The 26143-nt window shown below is 32.2% G+C and overlaps 1 protein-coding gene across 2 annotated transcripts in view; it reads left to right on the forward strand.

Moving 5' to 3' along the window:
• Positions 1–26143, forward strand: part of nmo (serine/threonine-protein kinase nemo) — a 59469-nt gene that overhangs the window by 12081 nt on the left and 21245 nt on the right. For both annotated transcript variants that reach the window (XM_067269004.1, XM_067269005.1), the window contains exons 3-7: positions 4283–4338; positions 20313–20419; positions 22947–23032; positions 24328–24537; positions 24626–24814. In XM_067269004.1, coding sequence (XP_067125105.1) covers positions 4283–4338; positions 20313–20419; positions 22947–23032; positions 24328–24537; positions 24626–24814 — 648 coding nt within the window. The remainder of the gene's footprint in view (positions 1–4282; positions 4339–20312; positions 20420–22946; positions 23033–24327; positions 24538–24625; positions 24815–26143) is intronic.

Raw genomic sequence — 26143 nt, forward strand, 5'->3', positions numbered from 1 at the left:
GTTTAACGAGTGAGATTCTAAAAATCTTTTCGATTTTTTTCCGAGCAAAATATATTTTCCCACAATATATCGATTTTTTTAAATCAAGGTGATTTATTTTTAATCGATTCCGTACTGGGCTCGTGGCACACCGCCGCTACTTCATTAAAAAAGAAGAAAAATAGTAAAATAACACGAAAATAGTTTCTTTTTAATAGAAGCAAAATGCCGTAAATACTATAATTCTTTAGATACAGAGCGTAACAGATAGACAATTTCGCTTATGTGACTACGTAACATTCCGTGTATGGCAATATAGGTCTGTTCGATCAATTTTTATTTGTTCAAAAAATTTTAAAGGGGGTCGATTCGTGCGAAGCTGGTAGTTTGGAGTGTGTTTGAATTAAACGCAGTAAAAATATCTGATAAACCCGGAGGGACGAGCTTTCAGAATTGGGCATATTGTTTAATAAAATCGAAGCCGCCCCAACTGGTTATTATCCCTCTCTTTAATTAATGACGGTTGACAAATAGCATTGCAAAATTTGCCAATTAACGACGTCTACGACCACAGTTTAACGTAGTATCGTTTATATCGCCGTCGTACACGAAGGTCGTTCGGTTTATTTCGACGAAATTGCATTTTGTAGCAACAAAATAGGATTACCCGTTGGTTTGTTTTAATTAGTAACAGGTGAACGAGATGCGTAACGACACTCTCTTTATTAACCCAAATGGCAACATCATAAATGTTTCAAAACTTTTGCACGGTTTTAGACGCCTGCATTTACCCGATTCGTTTGTTTTACTTCTGTCGAAATTATCTTTACATTTTTATTTAAAAAACCTGCGCGTAACGGAACCGTTTCGTCACTTATTGGGACACCAACACGGTTATTTTTCTCATCTCTTTACCGTGTTTTTGGACAGTTTATATCCTTCTACTGGGCGCACCGGAGGCCCACTGCCGAGGAATCGATAATAATGCGGTAGTTCTCGACGTTTCTCCCAGTTTTTGTTTTTTTTATTCGTACTTTCCGCCAAAATCGCGGCACCCCACCCCGAGAAATAAATAAATTGCCGAAAATTGGCCGAAATGAAATTATTTTAAAAATGTCTGCGATAAACGCCGAAAGGGGAAAATTTAAAAAGTTTCTATTTAAATAATTCAATTCGATGTGTTACTTCCTCGTAGATGACGTCATCAATAAGTGGAATCGTTTCCGCGTGTTCTTTCGAGAAATGTTAAATTTCCTAGCATTTTTAACCGTATCGAATTTAGTTATAAGTCGATTCATCCCGGAAAATAAGGAAAATACTTAACGCAAAAACGTCGACTTCCCCGTACCTGCAAGCATCCGTCCGTACTTCAAAGATATTGGGCTTATGTACTGTACTCTCGCATTCTATACGACGCACAACTGTATATATATAACACCGTAATAGATACGAGTATATGCATATTATACGTTTAAGCGTCAACTTGGCTAAAAATACTAACATCCGCATAATATATTCGGCGCTTGTAGTACCAAAATCTGTATGCGGTATACGAATTTTATGTGTGGCAATTAAGCAGAATTTAATTAGGAAAATAATAATAGATTACATATAATGTAATTCTATTTGTTTTGCATTGTTATGGCGGAATTTTAAGTCAAAAATATAAATATATTTATGTATAAAGCGCGCCAGTGAATGTAGATAAGCTGTGAATTTACTCTCCCCCGTATGCACGGATGGTACGTTCCTCCGGAAGTATTATGATTGTAATTCTTGGTTTGTCGTGAAATGTTTCGCGCTCCCTCCGCCTGTTTGACCAATGATTTGCCAAGATATAAGAAGATTTCTCTATAATCAAGTTTAAGTTGCTATATTCTTAAAACTTTTCCAGCATTTGAATTGATAAATGCTCTGGTATATCCCATCGTTTCATTCTTAAAAGTCTACGTCTGTAGCTAGGAATATATCATTTTAATCACATATTTTTCTTTGCGAAAAGTAATAATAAAATTCGCATATTTTTAACGCCGGTTTCCCCCTCTAAACGGGATTTTTAGAGCAAAAATTATTTCAAAATTCAGTTTTTAACCCCAAAAACAATTTAGGTTAGTTTCAATCAATTTTCCGACTTGTGTTAATCACCGTTCGGCTATCGCACGACTTAAAATTAGTCAGAATCTTATTCTTAAGAATGTCATTACGTTTAATATAAAATAATGACACACCAATTGTTAAAAACTAAATTAACTCGAGTCACGATAAAGTGACATATTTGATAAATTACATTTAGTTTGATAATTTTGTAATTAAAATTACATAAAATACAATTTAATTTTCTTTATACTTAAACCTATTCTAGACTAGGTAGAGACGGGTTTTTTCGCTAAGCTATAACACGCGAGAGGCCCTTCTCCGTCAAATAATAGTGAATTTCAAAGTGCCAGGCCCTAAAGTACGGTCTGCGTCAATCCGTCCTAAGCTGGTTTAAGCATAAAATGTTCGTAATTAAAAAAGGGATCGAGTCCTTTAAATATCAATACAAGACAATACGGAAAGTTGTTAATTACGGAATTCTCGATTACTCGGCATTAAAAGTGAAATAAATTTGCTCGTTATTTTCTTGTCATCTTACACGTAATACGCCGTATTTTATTTTGGCGGGCAAGAAATTCGTCTAAAACTACGTATTTACTCGATCGGATTATTATTATTCGCGTACTGCCCCGCAATTTGTTATTGTAAATGGGAGTACGCATTGTACTACGTCCGCTTAAGTTTATATATCAATAGATTTAAATAAGTCGGATTCTAAATGTCCACACGTTGTAACTGCGCCATTCGAATGCGAAATATCGGTATTCGTCCCCCACTTGCGGAATCAAATCTCGATCCGAGATGTTCTATTTCTAAACTTAGTTGTTATTTATGGATTCGAATCTTCTCCAAAATCGTAATTTTTTACATGTTTCCGAATTTTAATTATTTAACGAAGTAATTAACTTCTTAAATACATGGTAAATTTGTTACTACTGGTCACGGTATATATCTTATCGTAGGAATAAATTTTTCCGATTGCCGAATTTTCCTTAATTAATTCTGTTATTAGTCAATACGGAAGCATTTTTTCTTATATTTTTTATTAAAAATTTGATATTAAGTCTCCTGGTTACAGTCTACTTTTACTTTAAAATTTAACAACGAAAAATGCCGGCTACGTTTGGTCTAAATGTAGGAGGTTATTTTTTAAACTCTGGCCCGTGGGCACTAAGAGGAATTTTTTAGCCAGTCCGTTACCGGCGTGACCGGGCCCACCGGGTGACGAGAAATAGAACCAAAAATTTAGGAGCGAAGACGGAAGACAAAGCGGAAGGTACAAATTTCGGGCCGGTCTTTTCTTCCAAAATTTTCCCCGAACGATCGAACTAAATTTCAAAACTAATTTAGTAAAAAATTTAAAATGCGTTAGAAAATATATCGAAAACATTTGAACAAAAGAGAATTTGATCTGGCAAATTATCAAGTTTCGTTATAACAGAAAAGATTGCGCAAAATTGATATCAGAATTGAATAAATTAAACAATATTTAATAGGCTCTGTCTGATCCTGCCAGTTCTATAATTTAATCGCGAACGTTTATTAAACAAATATCTTTTTGTTCTATGTTACGTTTCACTTTAATTTTTTAATACTCGCTACAAATTAAGCTCTTATAAGACACTTAAGTATTTAATTTATAGTAAATCTGCGCATTTCTTATTAGTTAGTGGCATATTTATCAATCCGTAGGGGTGAGGGCAAGATTAAATATAAGGTAAAAATTAAAAGTTATAATTAAATTCGTAATTATTTATCGTTATTCTAAGGATTAGGTAGCGCCGCCGATTTTTCTCTGGCGGATATTAAGTTTTATTATTGTAAATCCTAGTGGAACCGTTGCAAAAATACTTTCAATTAGAACTTTGAGTAGTTGTTGATTAAGTTATCCTCTTCCTCGTTTGATTTGGCAGTTAGTGGGTTAGAATTGTTAACGGAATCCTATTGACAATTGTTTTATATATTATGCATTAAAGCTTTAAATGTAAGATTTGTTAAGTTAAATTCTATTCGTCGTTTGAAAGTAAAGTTTTAAGAAATTATTTTAAAAGTTGCGAAGAAACGAGTGTCATTTTATAATTTATTCATTTGTTAAATTGCTTTAAAGATAAAATTAAGACGGTTAATGGTATTTTTGATATAAAATTATAAAAATCTGTGGAGAAATTACTTTTAAAAACTAATTTTATAACAAATATTTTTACAGGTTTTGTCGGCTTTGGATATCCTTCAGCCACCGCACATTGACTTCTTTCAGGAAATGTATCCTTTTGAACGTGATTTTTTAAAAATTTCTTTATTGAATTATTGCATTTTAAATCATTTCAGATTCGGCAGGATTTGATCGATAAATTGTAGATTAAATTTGATTTCCGGGGAATATATTTTAATCTCGTAAAATTGTCGAATTTGTTTTATATAAATTGAAAGTTTTCCCGTAGTGATATACTCGATTGCAAAAAGAAAGTTTTTTTTATTCTTAAATGCACAATGTCCATCGTTCTTAGTCCCCAGAACTTAAAAATTCTTTTTTCTTCTATCTCTCTGGGCCACAAGTGCTCCTATTCCTCTATTGTATTTGCTCCGAACATTTCTGTTTCCTTTCTACCTCACCAAGGCCAGATGGTTCGGCACTATTGTATGGAATGTCTGACTATAAAGCAGCTGGTGAATGCATTCGATGCTTATTTTAGCCTAACTATTATAGTTAAAAACTATTTTTTTTTTTTTTTTTTGTTCTTACATTTTATCTTACTAAAACTTTATGTAACAATTATTTCCTTTTTTCAAATCGGATTAAATTAATTTTATAGTTAAATTTGATCATTTAAAAGCAATAATAAGAATTAACTTATTATACCGAACTTAAAGTTGGCATTGTGAATTTGGTATTTATTGACGAGAAGTAGTGGTAATTTTCTTTTTGACGATTAGTAAATTATAATATTTTACTAATTCCTAACGAGAAAATTATGATTGTTTCCATGTTTGCCGGACGTTAACAGAATTTTGATTGGTAACGCGTCCCACTTCCCAGTATTCTGTACTTTAACGTTCGACATTTTAAGAATGATATTATAATTTAATAATATTATTTTTAAGAGTTTTGTAATTTTTAATGAAAAAATATATTATTTTATTTTCTTATTATAAACATTTTTACAAATTTGCGGTACGAAATACAGTTGTATATGGCGATATAATAAATTATTTATATTGAGCATTTACCGTATAAGTTATATAAGACCCCCCTATAACGCGGTAGATACGTTCCGTGTTATATGAATCCGTGTTGTAGGAGTCGCTTAAATACGTGAGCCGATGGCGGCCCGGCACGTTGCAGTTTAGGGGCTACGGCTGTTTGAAAGGTTTTCTTCCGTAAAATTAATCGATTCTAGACTAATTTCGCTCGAACATTTCCAAAACACGTATAATTTTTTGGGAATATTCGTATAAACTGTGCTATAAACAAAAAATTGTAGGATTACTTACCGAGTGTGAACCGTTCGAAGATGTCGTTGCCTAAGCTCGTTTTCGTCGCGGAGCGACTCGTCGAACGGCGGACGCGTTTCCCGATAAGTTATTCTTTCTGCGAAGAATTTGCCGAACTTTGGAGACGTCGTTAACGGAAATATAATTTTTATGGCCGTCGAATAATACTGTAAATGTTTTTTCGCAAGAACTGTATAAAAATTTATCGATACTTTCCCGCCTAAACTCTCCGTATATATGCCTGGCGCTGGACGGCGGCGAGTGGTTCGGCTGCTCGTCCGCTATTGGTCCGGATTCGACCGGTCCTGTTGCGACGCGAGTCGGCCGTGACGTTTTAGCGTGTTATACGAATACGATCGCAATTTTTTTCGCCGTTATACGAATCCGTGTTGTACGAACCCGTGTTATAGGGGGTCTACTGTACTTAGCATTATATTACACAAATTAAAATTTATTCCCGTTTGGCAATCGAGAAACTAAAACGTTTAATATGGAGTATAATATTTATATAATAAAAAACATTTTGGGCAAATTTAATTAGCCGTTACGAGCTTCCGGTTTAATACGGAAGCTAAAAAATTCTAGAGCTATAACCGTAAACCGCGCGTGCTCGATTCGAAAAATTATTAAAACGTACGAACGAGTTGTTTTTGAATCGAGTGCGTGCGACGACCGTGTTTTTAAATGTGTTCGACGCGTAATTTGAACGCGTTTGAAAATTATTTACGATTAACTTCTCGAGTCGAAGTCGTTCGATTATTACTTTATATTAGTTCTTAAGTGGTCGTAATTTGCCAATGATCTTTTATTGTTATTCTTTTTCTTGTTATCTAACACTTCTATATGACACCTTAATATATGTATATAAGAATGAAAATGCTAAATAAATCGTAATTTTGAATAATAAAAAACTCGACCGGATTTTTAAAAAACTTACGCGTACGTAGGAAATGCATTTTTACGTTATTATGTAAATACGGTAATGTACCGTACGGTTAATGGGAAGCTTGCGTAAATTATATTTCCTATAATAAAATGCCTCGTTAAGTATAACCAAATCAAACTATATAAAAATACAAAAGAATGAATCTCTTCTAAGATAGGATTTATTTGAATGTTGTAATGTCACATTTGAAGGTAATAAAATACTTCGTATTTTTTCTGTTTAAAATATTTATAATAAATCTCGTGCATATAAGAAATAAATGTTTAGTACGATATTTGTTCGAGAAATAATTTAAAATTTTACGAATTCTTTCTTATAAGTCAATTTTTCGACATAAAATACCGATGTATATTATAACGTAATGTTAAATATTGCTATTGCATTTTTAGTTTTCGATAAGGAAAATGCAGAAAATCTGTAATATTATCGTATTAATAAAAAACAAGTATTAAATTTTGCTACGTTACGACATTTAAGATTTATAGTTAGAATTTGATTCTGTAGTGTTATTTAGTATGTAAATCGGGATCCAATTATTACCAATGATCGTAAATTGCATAAAATGTGGTAATTGATTATATAAGATATAACAAATTGCATTTTCTTAAGACGTTCGACGATTGTATTAATTTTTTGCTCGCATCTTCGTTAATTCGTACGTTAAACGATAAAGAACGGTCGTAATTATTTACGTAAAGAGTTCTTATTCCAACACCCCAATTTGAGTTTAATAAACTTAAGTTTTCTTTATACAGTATTTAAGCAGTCTTGTATACCTAATATTGATGCTAATATATTTAATTATTTATGATAAATATGAAACGGTCTTCCAATTTCATCTGCCAAAAATTTTATTTCAAATGGATCTTCTGGCCGTACTAAGCTGCAACAGTAATTCACTCTACTAAATGTGTAAATGATTCTATAGACCGAAATATTGTTTCAATCTTCGGGAAAAATAATCATTGGTATTTAAAAATTAAGTCGATATTACTGTGAAGAATAACTTGAAGAGTTCTTTTATTGTAATTAATGATACTTGAGTAAATATGCATTTGTTGCCTTTTGCATATCAAGTAATAATTGCGTTTTTAAAAATATTTTGCATTGATCGACGATGACTTTAGACAGTTGGGCTACTTACAGTTTTCTAAATATTTAACATTACATACATTGGTAATAGTAAATTAGGTGTTTTTCACAAACCTTAAAAAAAAATTTGAAAGAGTTTTTAAATCTGATAATCGTATTGACGTGGAAATTACTCCAATCAATCCGTTGTATGGATAATTGCCTGTTCAAAAAATGTTAATGTATTTGGATATACGATAGGATTTCGCGTTAAAAAATATTTTTTGTTTTCGGATAACTAAGACGTTAATCGCAACTTCGTCGAGTCGTAACCGATAATCGGATTCGACGAGGCAGTCGGTTATTATTTTAATCCGAAGAAGATAATAAATGACGACACGCATCAAATTTCCTCAAATTTGAAAAAATACTTTTAAATTGCTCTTTACAGTAATGTTGATTTAATTTCTGTACACACATTATTTTTTTACAAATAAATTTTTGAAGTGTCGAACACGAGATCGTGTTAGTAACAGTCACGAGATCGTGACTGTTACTAACACGATCTCGTGTTCGACACTTCGTAAATGACGACTAAATAAAGTGGCTTTTTCCACTTAATTTAGTCGTCAACTAAATAAAAGTGGAAAAAGCCACGTGACCATTACTAACACGATCTCATGTTCGAGACTTCTAAGATAATACAACAACACGGTTTCACGACAAATTAAAAATAAATTTTTATAATCTCTTACGTCGTCGTAGATATATTTTATCTGATGGCATCGCATTCGTAATTGTTTTAAATGTGCACGATATTAACCAATATGTGAAAATCGGTTTTACTTGTTGCGAAAGACCAATCTACTTGGCTCTTTTTTAACTCGAAGCTTATTTTTTACACTCTGGTTAAAAATAAGTGACAAGTAAAAAACTTTTGTCTTTTAAAAGGTATGATATCATTCTATTACTAAGTTAAAATTAACTGTCCTCAAATTTATTTAGAGTAATATTGTTACACTCTATGTATTTAAAATTACTTACCATTAGATTATATATTTTTACCAAGTTTCTAAATTCTACTTTGGTAATCTCTTGGGTAAATAACTACAAGTCTTCTAAGAATATAAAGTCTAAGATACAGAATGTTTGTGAGCAATTTTTTGCATTATTTTTATTTCTTTTTATGAAACAAAGAAGTAGCTAAGCTAATTCTTCTCTGACAACATGATGAAATGTAAAATCTTTCTGCCTTTGTTTTGCATCATTTGCTCTGTGATACATGATGTAAGTCAGAAAGATAAAGTTGTGAAGGAAATTTATAAAAATTGATCACAACAATTTCTTGGATTTTATTTGGTTACTAAAAAGTACGTCGAAAGTTTCTCGACGCTATTTCTAAGAAGAATAATTAATATTCTTATTTTCTCGTAATCGTTAACGGACGATAAGAGAAAAAGTGGTCGTATTAGCATATCGAGCTAAGACGAATACATTTGTAATAAATAAATAAAGTATAAAAAGAATACAAAATCATATTTAAGATGCTTATGTTTATAAAAAGAAAATAAAAACAGAAATTTGCCACTCCATTCCAAAATTCTATTCTGATGTCATAATTTCATTTAAATGAATAATATCCTCTGTCCTATGTCTAACTTCCTGCTCCTTTATTTAGCATTTACTAAGTAAAATATCTCTAAACATCAGTTTTAACATCCTTTATTAGAATAGCATTTATCACTCTACTATAAAATCATTCTTTTCTTAATATCTGCTGACCTATCAGATCATGGTTTTGAAAATGGCAGTAAAATTTTTCATGCTAGAGTAAAACTCTAAAGAATATTATTTTGGATTTTTCTCTTATCTTGTTGGAATCTTCTTTCTGTCTGCTTGCATTACGTATTGTGTTGATCATAATATCAAAGAAATAATGAAACATTTTGTGTAAAATCTTAATAGGAGCTTCAAGATGATCATATGCAATGGCTATGATGATCATAGCAAATTTTAGACTTTTCCAAGAATTAAACTATTAATTTAATATTTTTCTTTACCAAGAAAAAAGCAAGCTGTGAAGTGAAATAAAGGAAGGAAAATTTAAAAATTATCTTCTCTAAGTCTCAAAGTAATTATTAAATTAGATATCCATTAAATCTTTTATATAAATAATAGATTGTGTAAACACTTATTTTGCAGAAATTACTTCATGGTGAAAAATAATGGTAAAAATTCTAGAAATTTCAAAGATTTTAAATAACTAATAGAACCAGTTTTAATTAAATTTAATATTTCACTAGTGTAAAAAGCAATAAAACATAGAATTGTAAACTGGGTAAATTACAAGTTTTGAAAGAAATTCACCAAGATGATGACAGAAATTATTAAATGCTTTTACAGTTTGGTAACTAGTAAATGGGATTGAGTTCAGTTCTATCAGTTCTATTTACTGACCACTTTCATGCAGAAACACAATCTAACATATTACTTTAGGAATCATAAATGTTATAAAGCTTTTCGTAATACATATATTTTAAATATGCTGTATGTTCTAATAGATTATTATTTGCCAAATTATTTAGAATTGGAAATAAAATGTGGTATTAAGATTTATTTTATTCGCCGTGTGTTTGGCTAGACCGAGGACGTACGCAAGTGGGGTATTGCCGATATTGTGGCACGCCAATCGTCCGGTAAATTTTTTCTAAGAAAAAGCCGATTTCTCGAGACTCGAACGGTCGTCTTTTTCTTAAAAAATTTACCGGACGATCTACGGTGTCGCGGCATCGTCGGCACCACCCGTGCGTACGTCTTTTTGGGCCGACTCTCGATCGGGACGATCGATCGATAAGGAACGAAGCTCAAAATATCTAGTTTAAGTCGCAAATGAAAATTTCCGAGGTTCAAGCTGGATTTGAATCTAGGTCTGCAGATCAACAGGTTGATGTGTTGGTTATTTAGCTATCTTTCTGCCATCTATTGGTGCTAAAAAGACCTATTTTCATAATACATCCATTTGGTACGACTATTATGAAATCCATTATCGTATTGGAGAATGAGAATTGAAATTACAGTTCTAATAAAAAATTGGGATTTAGCACAGATTTGAGTTTCAATTCTCAAAAAAGCATTTGAGTAAATTATTTTATTATTGCATGTTTTGTTTTGAAAGTTACTGTAAATATGTAGAAGTTGATCACTCTATGAGAAGCTCTGTCATGTAAACTACGAGAGTAAATATCATATGAAAAAATTTATAAAATGACAGATAAAAGATTAAAGTAAAGAAATTTATTAAACACGAACCAGCTTGTTATCATTGATTTTGAGTTTCAAATCATATTAGGTATTTAATCTAGGATGGCCACGTGGTCTCTGATTATTTATCAGAAAATATGTTTAACATATATTTTATTACAAAGAAAAACTTTTGTAATTTAATATATTTTGTTAATTAATTTTTTAAATGAGTTCTACATTAAAGTAAATTAATTAAATCTTTTTCTTGATGAACTGCAATGAAATTTTTATCTATAAACTTCAACAGAATATTATAAATACAACAAATATACAATTAAAACAATGTAATTAAATAATTTCAGTTACAAAATAACACTATGTCTATGTAAATTATTATTCTATCAATTTACTAAAATAAATAAATATCATTTTTTGGCACACCATATTTATATTTAGAATAACTTTAGTATTTATCTTTTGTGAAATAAAACAGTTTGTAAATATTTACTTTTGATATTTCCTTTAAATATAATTGTTTATTTTGTTATCTAATGAGTGATTTTGTTATGAAAATGCATTATTTTTAAATTGTGATTATTAGAAAGGTAAGGTTATTTATTATAAATGTTGCAATGAAATTTAAATAATTTTGCTTGGAATATTTATGTTTTGGTTAGCTTTACGGGTTTTAAAGTTTATTAGCGAGGTCGAGGCTGAAGTTTTCGACGCGAAAACGTGTACGTCGGACGTTCGGCGCCGCTTTCCCGTAAGCCTAGAAGTTTGGTAATGGTCTTTGGAATGTCGATGCGCGATTTCACCGAACGCCACTGCCAAACTTCTAGGCTTACGGGAAAGCGACACCGAACGTCCGACGTACACGTTTTCACGTCAAAAACTTCGGCCTCGATCTCGCTATTATTGAGAATGTTTAATGAGAATTATATTGAATTTTTAATGCATTAATTACTTTATGTAATTAATGGTTGTTTTAATGTTGATTCTTGTTAATTTTTTATTAATTAATTCTTTGTTAATTTTTATTAATTAATAATCTTCTACTTGTTGGTTTATCTCATGTCTTTATGGGATTTCTTTTCCTCCAGGTCCAGACCATCTATCCTTGGAGCTCCATTAATTGCATGTATGGTTTTTGACCCACTCCTTTCTTGTTGTATATAACAATGTAATTTTGGCAAATCCTCTCTTCTTTAATTATGTGTATTTATGGACCCCTTAACATTGATAAAATGATTTTAAAAAGTTTTGCAAATATTTTCTAACTTATACTTTATTCACGTGACAAGTTAGTAAGCTTATAAAAACAAATTTGTATGCCACTAATACCATTAAAAAAAGTTTAGGTAGACAATGCCTTGGCCCCATCCCTCCCCATTGTATACAATGATGTACTTTTTGTGATTCCTTTCCCTTAAATTGTATGCATAATTAATGAATAACCCCTTCACAATATGTCAAGAAATGCTATCATATAAATGAATGACACCTTGAAAATTTATGTATCAAAATATTATTATATTCTTAAATATAATTAATGTTGAAAAAATGTCAAATATATTTGTTTAATTTTAGCATAATTTAGTTAAATACAACTATAGTTACCTTTATAACTCTAAGTGCTCCTTCAGTAATCTCCACTGAAAACTGATAGATTCGAATTGATGAGTGATCCTTTATCAGATTCCTGCCAATAGATTGACAGCAGAGTTTACTTTTTTCAGAGATACTTGGATTTAAAAAAAATTAACTGTTATTAAAATAAAAGTAATGAGAATTTTAATACTTTGGTAAACTGATGATAGAATCTGTTAAAGTATAATTGTAAAAAGAATATTGTTTAACAAATTCTGAGATTCAAAAACAAGAATTGGCAAGATATTAGTTACTTTGTTTAGAGAGGTCAACTAAGAGCTATGTTAAGTAATTATTACTGAACTACAAATGGGTGCCAGTTTTAATCAATACTTGGATATTGTATTAAAACCTTAAGATTTAAAATATTGATTATACATGTAAAGAATAATATAATAAGAGGATAATATAATAACATGTAAAGATAATCATGTCTAAGATAATACAGTTTACTGCAACTCAAACAATTTTTGGGATTAAATGACAGAGGGTATCTCAAGCCATCCAAAATGAAAATTGCGGCATTACAGGGGAAAAGATACAGTGTGAGCTGTGGCTTGTCTGAAACAAAATCAACATTGACAACATTGGTTACTGTTCAGAGACAATAGGATAATACAGGAGAGAATATGGAAAGGCTCTTCCACACATTAACTCCATTAAAAGATGTACGTGGAATTTTAAGGATACGGGGTTGGTTGCTCACCGGCCTCTCGGTGGTCAACTGTCTGTGTTATCCGAAACCGTATGTCGGCCCTGTATCTCTGGAAAATCAAGTTGATATGCATCATTAGAATTGCACTGTTGAAAGTCAACTACACTGAAAATTCTACACAAATAACTGAAGTTGCTCGTGTACAAAGGTACAAATTGTTCGAGTCGTTCGGCCAAATGATAAACCGTAACCGAATGAATTTATACAGTTTCGTGTATTCATATATTGATGAGGACAGTCAATACCTAACTAAAGTCTGTTTCTCTAATGAAGCAACTTTTCACCTAAGTGGCAAAATCAGCCAACACAACATTTGAATATAGAGATTTGAAAATTCGTATATGGTACACAAACACATTCGTGACAACCAAAGGTAAATTTGTGGTGTGGATTGCTTTAGAGCTCCTTATTTGCAGAAAACAGTCAATGCAAATGTTTATTTGGGTTTGTTCAATTTCTTTGGCTTTCCACAATTTCAGAAATTGCAATCGTATGTCATATTCCAGCATTGTGATGCTCCTTATCATTGGTGTTTGGATGTTTGTACAAAGATGAATTAAACTTTTTCAGAAAAATGGATAGGTATGGAAAGGTAGAGCTGAGCTTATTCCATTGCCTCTCCAATCACTGGGCATTACACCCCTAGATTTTTTATGGGGTTATGTTAAAGATTGTGTCTGTACCTGGGTTCCCAAAATGGTCAACATCAACCCGAGAATTAGTAAGACATTTTTGGGAGTCGATTGGTAGGCGATTAAAAACAGTTCATTTAGTCTAATGGGTTAAGTACAAGGCAGTTCAGAATGTAAATTTTTACAATAAATAGATTTTTACTAAGAAAATGGTTTATGTATTAATACAGTTTCCCCAGATTTATTTATTTATTATTAACCGTATTAGCAAAACAGTAAAATAAAATACAAAATAAGAAGTTTGGTAAAAGGTCTAGGAATCCTCGAAGCAGTTGGCAGTCAAAACAGTTTAGGAACCCCTGGTCTATGCAATACCAATCACAAATTTAGTTATTCCAAAAATAAAAATCACTGATGCTATCCAACTGTAACTACAGACATGCTCAATAGTCTGGTGTGAGATTGAATTGCAGTTGGATATGTTGCAAGCTTCTAATGGTGCTCATGTAGAGTTGTATTGAAACATGAAATAAAAATCATTTGAGTTGTTATTCTATTACCACAAACTGTATTATCTTAGGTCAATTACCTTTTTCTTTTGTATTCTTTCAAAATGTGTGTAGGACTTTATGACAATCCTGTATATTAATATAAATGTAACTTTAATAAATTGGATATTAATATACAAGAAATTTCACCATTAAGTTTTGAATTTATTATTATTTTTTATAAGTATAAAAAATAAGCATAAAGTACTGTAAATGTTAACTGTTCTTTTCCTTTATAATAACAAAAATGCATAAAATTCCTTACCTTATTTTTTAAGAGGAGGAAAAAACAGATGATCTAAGCTCTTAATTTAACAGATGTATCATTTATATTAAAGAGAATTAATTGAAAGGAAGTTAAGTATGTAGACAGATAAGAAAAATGAATGAAGATGATTGAAGATTTTAAGTTTTTTAAATCAGTTACAATTACAATTACATGTAATAAGAATTTCTAAAAACTAATAAAATTATAATTTAAATTAAGAATTATTTTGGGATTTAATTCAATTTGTAACATTCAAAATTTCCAAATTAAGTGAATTAATTGGGCTAGCAATTATTTATGTATTTATTTTTTAATAACCGAAAAATAGAAACGATTTTATCGATTACCATAACGTTATTCCCGGTCAATGCCACGGATAACCAGTACGATTATATGTAAAATTAATAGTTCTGGAAGCAAACATTGGATGGAGGTCTGGGTAGTGATTACCATAATTTTGTGCAGATAACCTACTGCCACGTATACTTTGCAGAAAATCGCTAGAACAGAAATGAAATCTTTGCAAAACCTGCATCACTATATTTCATGCCTCCAAATGGTCATTTGATGGCTTGACACCAGTATACAGTTTAGGTGCCATCTCAAACATTAAAATGTTGCTTTTTCTGTTTCACTTCTATTCACAGTTCTTTCTAGATGTAATCATAAAATAAGTGAAATGGAAAAAACAATACTGAAATGCAAATACAAAATGTCATCAAAGGCCAACATTTTTTATTGCATCCCTTCAATTCTGTATTGTTTATCTAATAATAATAATAATAATAATAATAATGTCTCTCCCGTGGTCACCACCTGGTCGTGGTGGGAGAGCCCAGTAATTTTACTGATCCATAGGGCAATGCAGGCTGGAGCATAAGCTCCTGGTAGGGACACCCATGCCAGTAAGGTCTATGGGGAGAAATGAAGCTAAGAGTGACCACGCCCACATTCTGTGGAGATATTCATCATGGTAATAACTAGATCAAAGTGTGATACCGGCTCGGACGTCGCCCGGGTTAACAAGGTCCGCGTTCGTGGGTTAGGCAGAGGCTCACGTTCGAAAAATAGGTCACAGTCTCCCTTGGTTACCGGTGGCGAAAGCAGCACCGGCCCAAGCATGGCTACTGCAATGCCCTCAACAGATGTGAGGAACCAACCCAGCCTTGGTGTTTCTGTGGCAATGCATCCACAGACCACAAAGGCTGGAAAACCACGCCAACGGATGAAATGGACAGTAGAAATGAACGAGTTTATCATCCGTACTTATTACACCATCACAAAACTCGAAACAAACATGACAGCATACAGACAACAACTACACCATAGATTCACACAACAGTATCCTCATCTCACTGTCACCGAACAAAGGGTTGTTGATCAAAAAAGAACAATTATACACAACAACCTTATTCCACAAACAACACTTGAACTTATCAAACAACAGGTTGCTGATCAAATACATCAACAGACAGAAACATCTAACATTAATGAAGATCATGTAACCTGTCAGGATAATCCAGCAACAAGCATTGATAATAACACACATACAACAATTACCACTAATGATACTACAGACACTTCCTCATCCATCACTGATAACATAGACTTGGATTTAGTTAATACGCTCTCACTTATATTTCAGGAAACACTCACTAAATATACAGGTACAGATCCCACACAACGACCACGAATACCAAAAATCAACACGTCAAAGAAAGTAGGAAAAACACTAAATTATGTAAACACTCACTTACTACCACACTACATTCATTCAATTTCTACACTCGCAGACATTCATACATTAGTTTATGCTGGGGCAGTCACAGTAGTGACACACCATGGACTGAAAGTACAATCACAGACAAATACACAGAAAACACAATTCTATCACAAACCTGCCTGGCAGAGAAGAATAGAAACACAAATAAATGACATTAGACAGCAATTAGGCAGGCTAACACAATACACTAAAAACAACATAACACCCAAATTAAGGAAACAGCTCAAAAACATTTTCAAGAAAATAAAAACACACACAAAACATGAACATCACAACACACGCATTACAGAATACATTGATACACTAAAACAAAAACTTGCTGCCAAAGCACGTAGACTCAAACGATACAAAACATGTACACTACGAAAACAACAAAATAAATTATTTACAAACAATGAAAAACTCTTTTACAGACAAATTAATAACAAAGCAAACACTGATACACAGCACAGTGGCACACCAACAGAAGAAGAACTCACAACATATTGGTCTTCTCTTTGGTCCAGTGCTGTCACGCACAATGCTGATGCAGGCTGGATCGAGGAGGAGAACAGAAACTTGCACAACATACCAACTATGCCCTGTGTTGAAATAAACATACATGATTTCCAATACACTGTTAACAGAACACACAACTGGAAGACACCTGGTGTAGACAACATTCACAATTTCTGGTACAAAAAGTTTACATCACTGCACCAGGAACTAGCTAAACATCTAACACACATCATCATCAATCCACAAGACATGCCAAATTTTCTTACTCAGGGCATCACCTACATGAAACCTAAAAACAACAATACCACAGACCCCACACAATACAGACCAATTACATGTCTTCCAACACTCTACAAATTATTGACATCCTGTATCGCAAACAAAATATACAAACATGTTGAAGAACACGACATTCTAACAGAACAACAAAAAGGTTGCCGTAGAAACCACAGGGGATGCAAAGAACAGTTACTCATAGATTCAGTCATTCTACGGCAAGCACACAGACAACACAGAAACATACACATGGCATATATAGACTACAGAAAAGCATTTGACAGTGTTCCACACAGTTGGCTGCTACATATTCTACACATGTACAAAATACATCCATCACTCATTGCATTCTTTCAAAACACTATGCAGCACTGGAGAACAACACTACATCTCAGGGCCCATAACACTTCCATACAAACAAACCAAATTTTTATTAGGCGAGGAATTTTTCAAGGAGATTCCTTGAGTCCTCTCTGGTTCTGCTTAGCCCTGAACCCATTATCCAACATGTTAAACAACACGCAATATGGTTACAATATCAGACACGAAAAAACAACACAGTATACACTGTCACATCTCATGTACATGGATGACATAAAACTTTATGCATCCACACAAAAACAACTTCATCAACTCCTACAAATCACACATTCATACACCAAGGACATACAAATGGAATTTGGCCTAGATAAATGCAAAACACTTCACATAGAAAAAGGAATCCTGAAGAAAGAAGATTTTGCACTTGGAAATGGAGACATTATTGAATCCATGGAAGAGGGTGAGCTCTACAAGTATTTAGGATTCCAACAGGCCAAACTAACAGAACATGCACAAATAAAGCAAAGACTGATTAAAGAATACCAAAGTAGGTTAAATGCTATTCTCAGAACACAGTTAAATGCAAAACACACAGTTAAAGCAATAAACACATATGTCATCCCAGTACTCACATATTCTTTTGGAGTTATACATTGGACTCACACAGATCTCGAGCAACTCCAAAGGAAAACAAGAACTACACTTACTAAGCATAAACAACATCATCCTAAATCTGCCACAGAAAGATTAACCCTTCCACGTAAAGATGGCGGACGTGGCCTGATTGACATAGTTAACCTTCACTACAAACAAATACAGTCACTGCGAGAGTTTTTCTACAAAAAACAAGAAACATCACAATTACATAAAGCAGTAACTCTAGCAGACTCGAATAACACACCATTAAACTTACACTCGCATCATATGGACACAATGCAACATATAAAAAGCATAGACACCATTAAGCAATCGTGGGCTCGAAAGGCACTCCATGGCAGGCATCCTTATGATCTGGCCCAGGATTTTGTTGACAAAACTGCGTCAAACAGCTGGTTAGCTCGGGGATGCCTCTTTGGGGAGACGGAAGGATTCATGATTGCCATACAGGATCAGGTCATAAATACTAAAAACTACAGAAAACACATACTCAAAGATGCAACACTCACAAATGACACATGCAGAAAATGTCACATCATGCCAGAAACTATACAACACATCACCTCTGGTTGCAAGCTCTTGGCACAGACAGATTATTTACACAGACATAACCAAGTAGCAAATATAATACACCAAGAGCTTGCAAAGAAACACAAATTAGTAGACATCCACGAACCATACTACAAATACATTCCACAGACAGTATTGGAAAACAACACGCACAAAATGTACTACGACAGAGCCATAATCACAGATAAAACAATTTACCACAACAGACCAGACATCACACTCATTGACAAACACAATAAAATCACATACATTATAGACATATCCATTCCAAACACTCACAATATACAAAACGCATGCACTGAAAAAATTAGCAAGTACACAGAACTCGCCCAGGAAATAAGGCATCTGTGGAGGATGGATAGGGTGCTTATTGTACCTGTTGTTCTCTCCTCTACAGGTGTCATACCACACACACTACACAAAAGCCTAGGCACATTAGAATTGAATAGAAACACATATATCACTCTACAGAAGGCCACTATATTGAATACATGTCATATTGTGAGAAAATTCCTGAATACAGACACACACACTGATACACTTTTTTAATTTCTGTTTTGGTTACTATGCCTTGACTTTGGTCCGGCATAGTACACAGCCACCGGTGTTAACCGAGTATATCTAACTTAATTCAACATAATAATGTAAATGTTAAATAAACTTGAAAAAATTTAAATATCAACAGCATCCATTGACATGGGTTTAAAAGTTGATCATTCATCTAAACAGAACTTTCTAAATAGTTCTCTGGGAGTTATTATATTGAAAGGAAAAATGAACAGGGAGAATTAAAGATGAGGCATGTGTTTTGAAGATTTCAGGAAAATGCTAGATGTAAAGGATTTTTACATTTTCTAAGGATGTTTTCAATAAGTTTGGACCAAAGAAAAACTTTTTGGTGGTTGTGCAATTAAGAGTTAGAATCGAAAGATACACTGCACCGTCGTATAACTACTTTCAAATTGGTTTGTAAACATATAATTCACAAGTTGTTTGCAAAATTATGGTAATAATTTTCTCAAAGCTTAATAACTTAATAATTAGAATATTCTGACATATGTAAGTTGCAGTCAGTATTATATTATTTGAGAATTATTGGGTAAAGCATGCTACAGTTAGCATGTCGATAAACAGTTATAACGACAAGTTTCCAGACAAACGTATCCCATTGTAAAGAAAGGGAAGCTTAGCTTGTTGCAATGACAAGGATAGTAACTGGGCAAATGTGAAATGAACCCTTGATAAGCAAGAAATTATAAGATTCTGTATAATTTAGTAGTAAAGTTTATTAAAACTGATAGTTTTTAATATTTACTATGATATCCTTATATGCATTAGAAAGATATTCAAAGTACATAAATATCATTGTATTGTTAAGTCGGTAGAAACATTTAATAAATATCATTATTAAAAATTGCCAATTATTTTTACGTAAATTAAGTTTTATCATTTATAAGTTTAGAAATGTTACATGAATAAAAAATGTCTTAGTGTTATAAGAAATTAAATATTTATTTAATGATTAACGATAAATAAAAATATTCACGATCTTTAACGTCGAATTAGCTACGTTATTACCGAACTCATGCAAAGCGATCTCCATAAAATCATTATTTCTCCACAACCCCTTACTACCGACCACATCAAAGTCTTTCTTTATCAGATACTCAGAGGTAAACAAATTTACTTTACTTTTTAAGTTTAGTTTAACAATTGAATTGATTAATTATAGTAGAGTTCCAATAACTTTTCAATCAATAGCAAGATTAATAATAATGTAAATTAGTTATATAAAAAAAAACCTTCTTACTTGAACCAAATAACTAGAGTAAATTGTTTCTTAGGTGCAAACGTTTTCGACACCCCTTCTGGGCTCTTCTTCGGGCATTCCAAATCCGTTGCTAGCTGTTCTTTAAATTTTAAAGCTTCTTTAGAACGTATTCTATTCCGAATTTATTCAAATATCGTGAGCAACTGTGTCGTTCAAAATGCGTACGGTTCACATTTCCAATGAATATAAACGTGTATAAAATAAATATAAAATAATTCAAATGTTATCGTCCATTAGAACCTGCCATGCGGTAGAAAGTGTCGGTTCCTCTTTATAATTAATACTTTTGGATTTTCCTTCCGCTTTGAATATTTCTATTGCCCCTAATATTTTAAAGTGATCCCGACGTGGGGTGGCGAGAATGATCCGTGCTCGGTCGAAGTGGGCCTCGACGTCGGGGTCTGTCGCAAAGGTTGAAAGGGCTGTGGTGCATTTATAGTGAGTTATGTCCACCTTGTGCTCCTTTAACCGTACCTCCAACGATCTTTTAGTTGCACCAATATATAACATTTCTCTATTGAATCTGTCATCTTTTATAGGGACTTTGTAGATGCCTGGTAATTTGTTTGGATTCGGTTGGTCTTTTCCATTCCTTAGGCTTTCAGAGCATTGGTAAGGAGGGCTTATACACATTCTTCCACCACACAAGCCTTATCACAAGAAATAAGAAGCATTGAAAAGATAGCCAGTGAATGTGGATACACCAACATTGTATGCAAGTTATGTGAAAACCAAGAACTTAAGCAAGTAGGGCAATTGGGTCTAAATGAAAGACATAACAGAGATAACAAAGACAACAAGACAATAGTTCCCGTCATATATAACCCAGTTTTAAAATCAATATATAATAACATTGCCAAAAAACGGGGAATCAAAATAGCATACAGGAGATGCCAATCCATTTACGACTTACAAAGGAATGGAAAAGACCAACCGAATCCAAACAAATTACCAGGCATCTACAAAGTCCCTATAAAAGATGACAGATTCAATAGAGAAATGTTATATATTGGTGCAACTAAAAGATCGTTGGAGGTATGGTTAAAGGAGCACAAGGTGGACATAACTCACTATAAATGCACCACAGCCCTTTCAACCTTTGCGACAGACCCCGACATCAAGGCCCACTTCGACCGAGCACGGATCATTCTCGCCACCCCACGTCGGGATCACTTTAAAATATTAGGGGCAATAGAAATATTCAAAGCGGAAGGAAAATCCAAAAGTATTAATTATAAAGAGGAACCGACACTTTCTACCGCATGGCAGGTTCTAATGGACGATAACATTTGAATTATTTTATATTTATTTTATACACGTTTATATTCATTGGAAATGTGAACCGTACGCATTTTGAACGACACAGTTGCTCACGATATTTGAATAAATTCGGAATAGAATACGTTCTAAAGAAGCTTTAAAATTTAAAGAACAGCTAGCAACGGATTTGGAATGCCCGAAGAAGAGCCCAGAAGGGGTGTCGAAAACGTTTGCACCTAAGAAACAATTTACTCTAGTTATTTGGTTCAAGTTAGGTTTTTTTAATATATTATATATATATATATATATATATATATATACAACCTGGTGTATTCAGTGGTTGAATAGTAAATTAGTTATTTCTAAATTATCATTTGTTTTAAAATAAAAACTTTACTGTGGATGCAAGACAGTTACTCGGATCAAGACAAATGAAAATTTGTAGCAATTTATTAGAATGGCATAAATTCTTCATTGAACGTAGAGGGTTTTATTTGGAATAGTTTCTTTTAACTTGTATAGTAGAAACTACAATAAAATGCCAACTGACTTTTAAAAAATGTTAACTGATTTTTGGGCCACCCTGCTATCTGTAAGCAAATGAAGTTATATCAGTTTAAATGTACTAAATTATTTTAATAAAAATATAAATAAATTGAAAATATAAGAGTTTGGCAATCTTAAATTTAAAAATTCATTTTTTTAAAATTTTAAGTGCCTTCTTTGTCCAGTTGCACACTGGACAAATAACAAGGGCATTTAAACTAATTTATAATTTTGGAAGTTTGAAAGTTTTATTTTTTCTGTTTTAAAGTTCAATACAATTTAATTTTACTATAAAATGAACAGAATTAATAATAAATAGATATGAGTGGTAACATTTTATTATTTATCAATGCTACTCTTCTATCCTGCGGCATTTGGTTTTTGGTCTCTCTTGTCGCCGTAATTTTATGTTTTTCCGATAGGATGTATCGAATAAACGTAAAAATTGCAAAATATTTTCCGTATTGTGTTTTTCGTATAACAAATCGACGTCGGTAAACGTCGCTTTATTGAAATAGCTTTAGAGTTTCATATTAATGGCTATTTTATCAAATTTGTTACAGGCCTCAAATACCTTCATTCGACACATATCTTGCATCGAGATATCAAACCTGGTAATCTGTTAGTCAATAGTAACTGTGTACTCAAGGTTAGTGATTGTTTCGTTTATTTTATTTTATATTTATCTATACGTAACATATTTTACATTTATTTTAAATAATTATTTTATATACGATAAAATCGATTTCGTAAATAATAAATATCTAGTTCCTGTGCGTGTTTTTCGATCTCGTAATGCCAAAAGATGGGCATTCGTAATTAAATATCTAAATGGAGGATTTTTCGGATTATAATTCGACTAAACTTAGGCCGATAGCCCAAAAAATCCAGCATTTTGTTCTTTTATTTTTAAATATATGGGCATTTACGTTGGAAACATTGAATATAACTCGATTAAAACAAGTCATATGTAACATTACACCCCATTTAATTTACTTTTACATTTATAGTTTTGTTTTATTTATTTTAAATACCAAGACACTGTTTCTTTTCATAACTTTGTTTCAAACATGTGAAAATATGCTAAATTTACCGGTATTATAATCGGCCAATAAATTTATATATGTTAAAAATAAGAAAGGGAATAGCATTTATACGAAATCTATGTTACAATATACTAATTAAAGACAATTATATAGATGTATATTTAAATTGTAATTTTCTACTTTAATAAAAACAATTCTTGTAATTATAATTTTATTTGATATCTTTCCAATAAGACTACTATATTTAGTTGATGTGGATGATGATGACTTTATTCGACATTGTTTGTAATACAATAGCGAGTTTGATTATAAACGACCAAAGTACGGTACATAGTCTTTAGGTTTGCATCCATATATAGAGTCTTTTTCTTGCTTTAATTTAAATTTAATACTATCATTAAAAATAATTTCAGTTTTGTAACCAATTTTTCTTTGTTTTTTATTAATTAAGATGATTAAAATCAAAAATTTTTAGAGCTAATGATTATTTTTTCAATAGAAATTCATCTCCATGCATAGAAAACAAATATGTTCTGTTTAAAATGTAAAAGAAAAAGTTTAATAATGGCAGTAAATAAAAAACATTTGTTTATAATAAATAGAATTTTTTTCAGATCAAATTTAATTGACAAATGTTTTTGACATTCATCTATAATATTTATCAACATAAACTAATTACAGTATGTCCTTGATTATCAAGGATATATATCAAAGAATGTTTGTAATGGTGGCATATTTAATGTTACAGAGTGCTAATACAGAATATTTAAATTTTAATGAATATAAATACCTGAAATTAAATGTCAACAAATATTTTTAATCGCATACTTTACAATGATTTAAAAAGAAAATTATATTTAAGAAATAGTTTTCTGACCTACTATTTTTTTCAAATTAGATATGTGACTTTGGCTTAGCCCGTGTTGAAGAGCCAGACGAGAGCAAACACATGACCCAAGAAGTTGTCACTCAATACTATCGTGCTCCGGAATTACTCATGGGTGCCCACCATTACACGTCTGCCGTCGATATCTGGTCCGTTGGATGCATCTTTGCCGAACTACTCGGAAGACGAATACTGTTTCAAGCACAGACACCCATCCAGCAGGTAATATATTTCGTCGCAAACTCCGTAATTTTATTATCGATTTTTATTACGAACATTAAGTTATAAAAATGTTTATTTATTTTATTAGCTGGAACTCATCACGGATCTTCTGGGCACTCCCTCGCTGGAAGATATGAAGTTGGCTTGCGAAGGAGCCCGTGCCCACATGACTCACCGACCGCATAAACCTCCGTCGCTTGCCGCTCTATATACACTCTCTTCGCAAGCGACACACGAGGCCGTACATCTGTTATGTCAGATGCTAGTTTTTAATCCAGTAAATTATATTTATAATCGAATACATATATTCAATAAACAGCCTAGCCAGATAAGCTTGCGAAAAGTGGCCCAAACCAAATTGATCTTTTATATGGTATATCCTTGGCATCGGACTACGTCATAATAATTTTTAAATCCTTAATCCTTTTTGTCTCATTGAAACTGGGGAAAACGTGATTAAGTTTTTTTCACATTATATTGTGTTTTCTAATTATTGTAAAATGATAATTAGAAGAAATATCTGATCTGAAAAAATCTTTTAGATTTTCCATTCAAGATCCAAATTTAAAAAGTAAATAAGTAAAATTTAATATATGTTTTTCTGATAAAAAATATGGAAGTACTGTTTCCATTTTTCTTTTTTTTTTGTTTGTTTGGTTTTTCTTTTCTATGAATGTTTTCAAGAGATGAAAAAGAGACTTTTTAAAGATGTGGTCAATAGTTAAAGAAAATTAAAAACTAATTTTTAAAATTAATAATCAAAACTTTATTCGTTGCCAAATTGTATTAAAAATTGTTGCAGAATTGTTTTGTAATTATTTCTTTTTTATAACTGTTTCTGCCTTGTGGGCACTGAAAGACCTTTGTTGACCTGGCCCTTGGTTTGGCTAGGCCAACATTGGAATGGCCAGGTAGTGAGAATGTTGGCCTGGCCAAGGATAGAGATAAACATATCCAGAATGAACCACCCAAAAAAATTCTTTGGAGTTTTTGAATGCTTGTATTTGGTTCCAGATTCCCACAGTGGTAGGCTGACATCGGCCACCTAGCCATCCCCTGTTGTTTGAATGTACAGGTATTCACAATTTCAAACTCTTCTTCAGATAATCTTTTTATATCAAAGGACTAAGACAGCAATGATTTCCTGGAGGCATAAATATTCTGTTTATAAAGAAGTGATTGTTGATGGGCATCAAATAGTATATTTAGTTGAATAATCCAGGAATGAAACAATTTCTAGAAGTTGAAGCAACCCTTGAAAACTGGCATTTCTACATATTTACTTTGTGGATTTTAAAAGTCATTCTCTTTTAAAACAAGTATCAAATCATCTACTTTTAAAAAGTCTGAGAAGCAGATATTCCTTTTGAAAATATTGGCAGTTCCTGAATGTAAGAAATAGAAGGAATACTCATCTTTTATATCTTTAGGACTTATTGCCTCACTCAACTTCTTTCATCTGTTTTCAAATATGCAAATCTTACGATGTTTAATTTATTACATATCTCCTGCAGCTATTTGTCTTTTCAAAAATTTGCATAATATTTCTGCTTTTGTCTCTTAGTGTAACCATTTCCTTTCTGTAAGTTACATATTACATTTATTG

The sequence above is a fragment of the Centruroides vittatus genome, unplaced genomic scaffold (genome assembly GCF_030686945.1).
Source record: "Centruroides vittatus isolate TY-2023 unplaced genomic scaffold, ASM3068694v2 contig_345, whole genome shotgun sequence".
NCBI lineage: Eukaryota > Metazoa > Arthropoda > Arachnida > Scorpiones > Buthidae > Centruroides > Centruroides vittatus.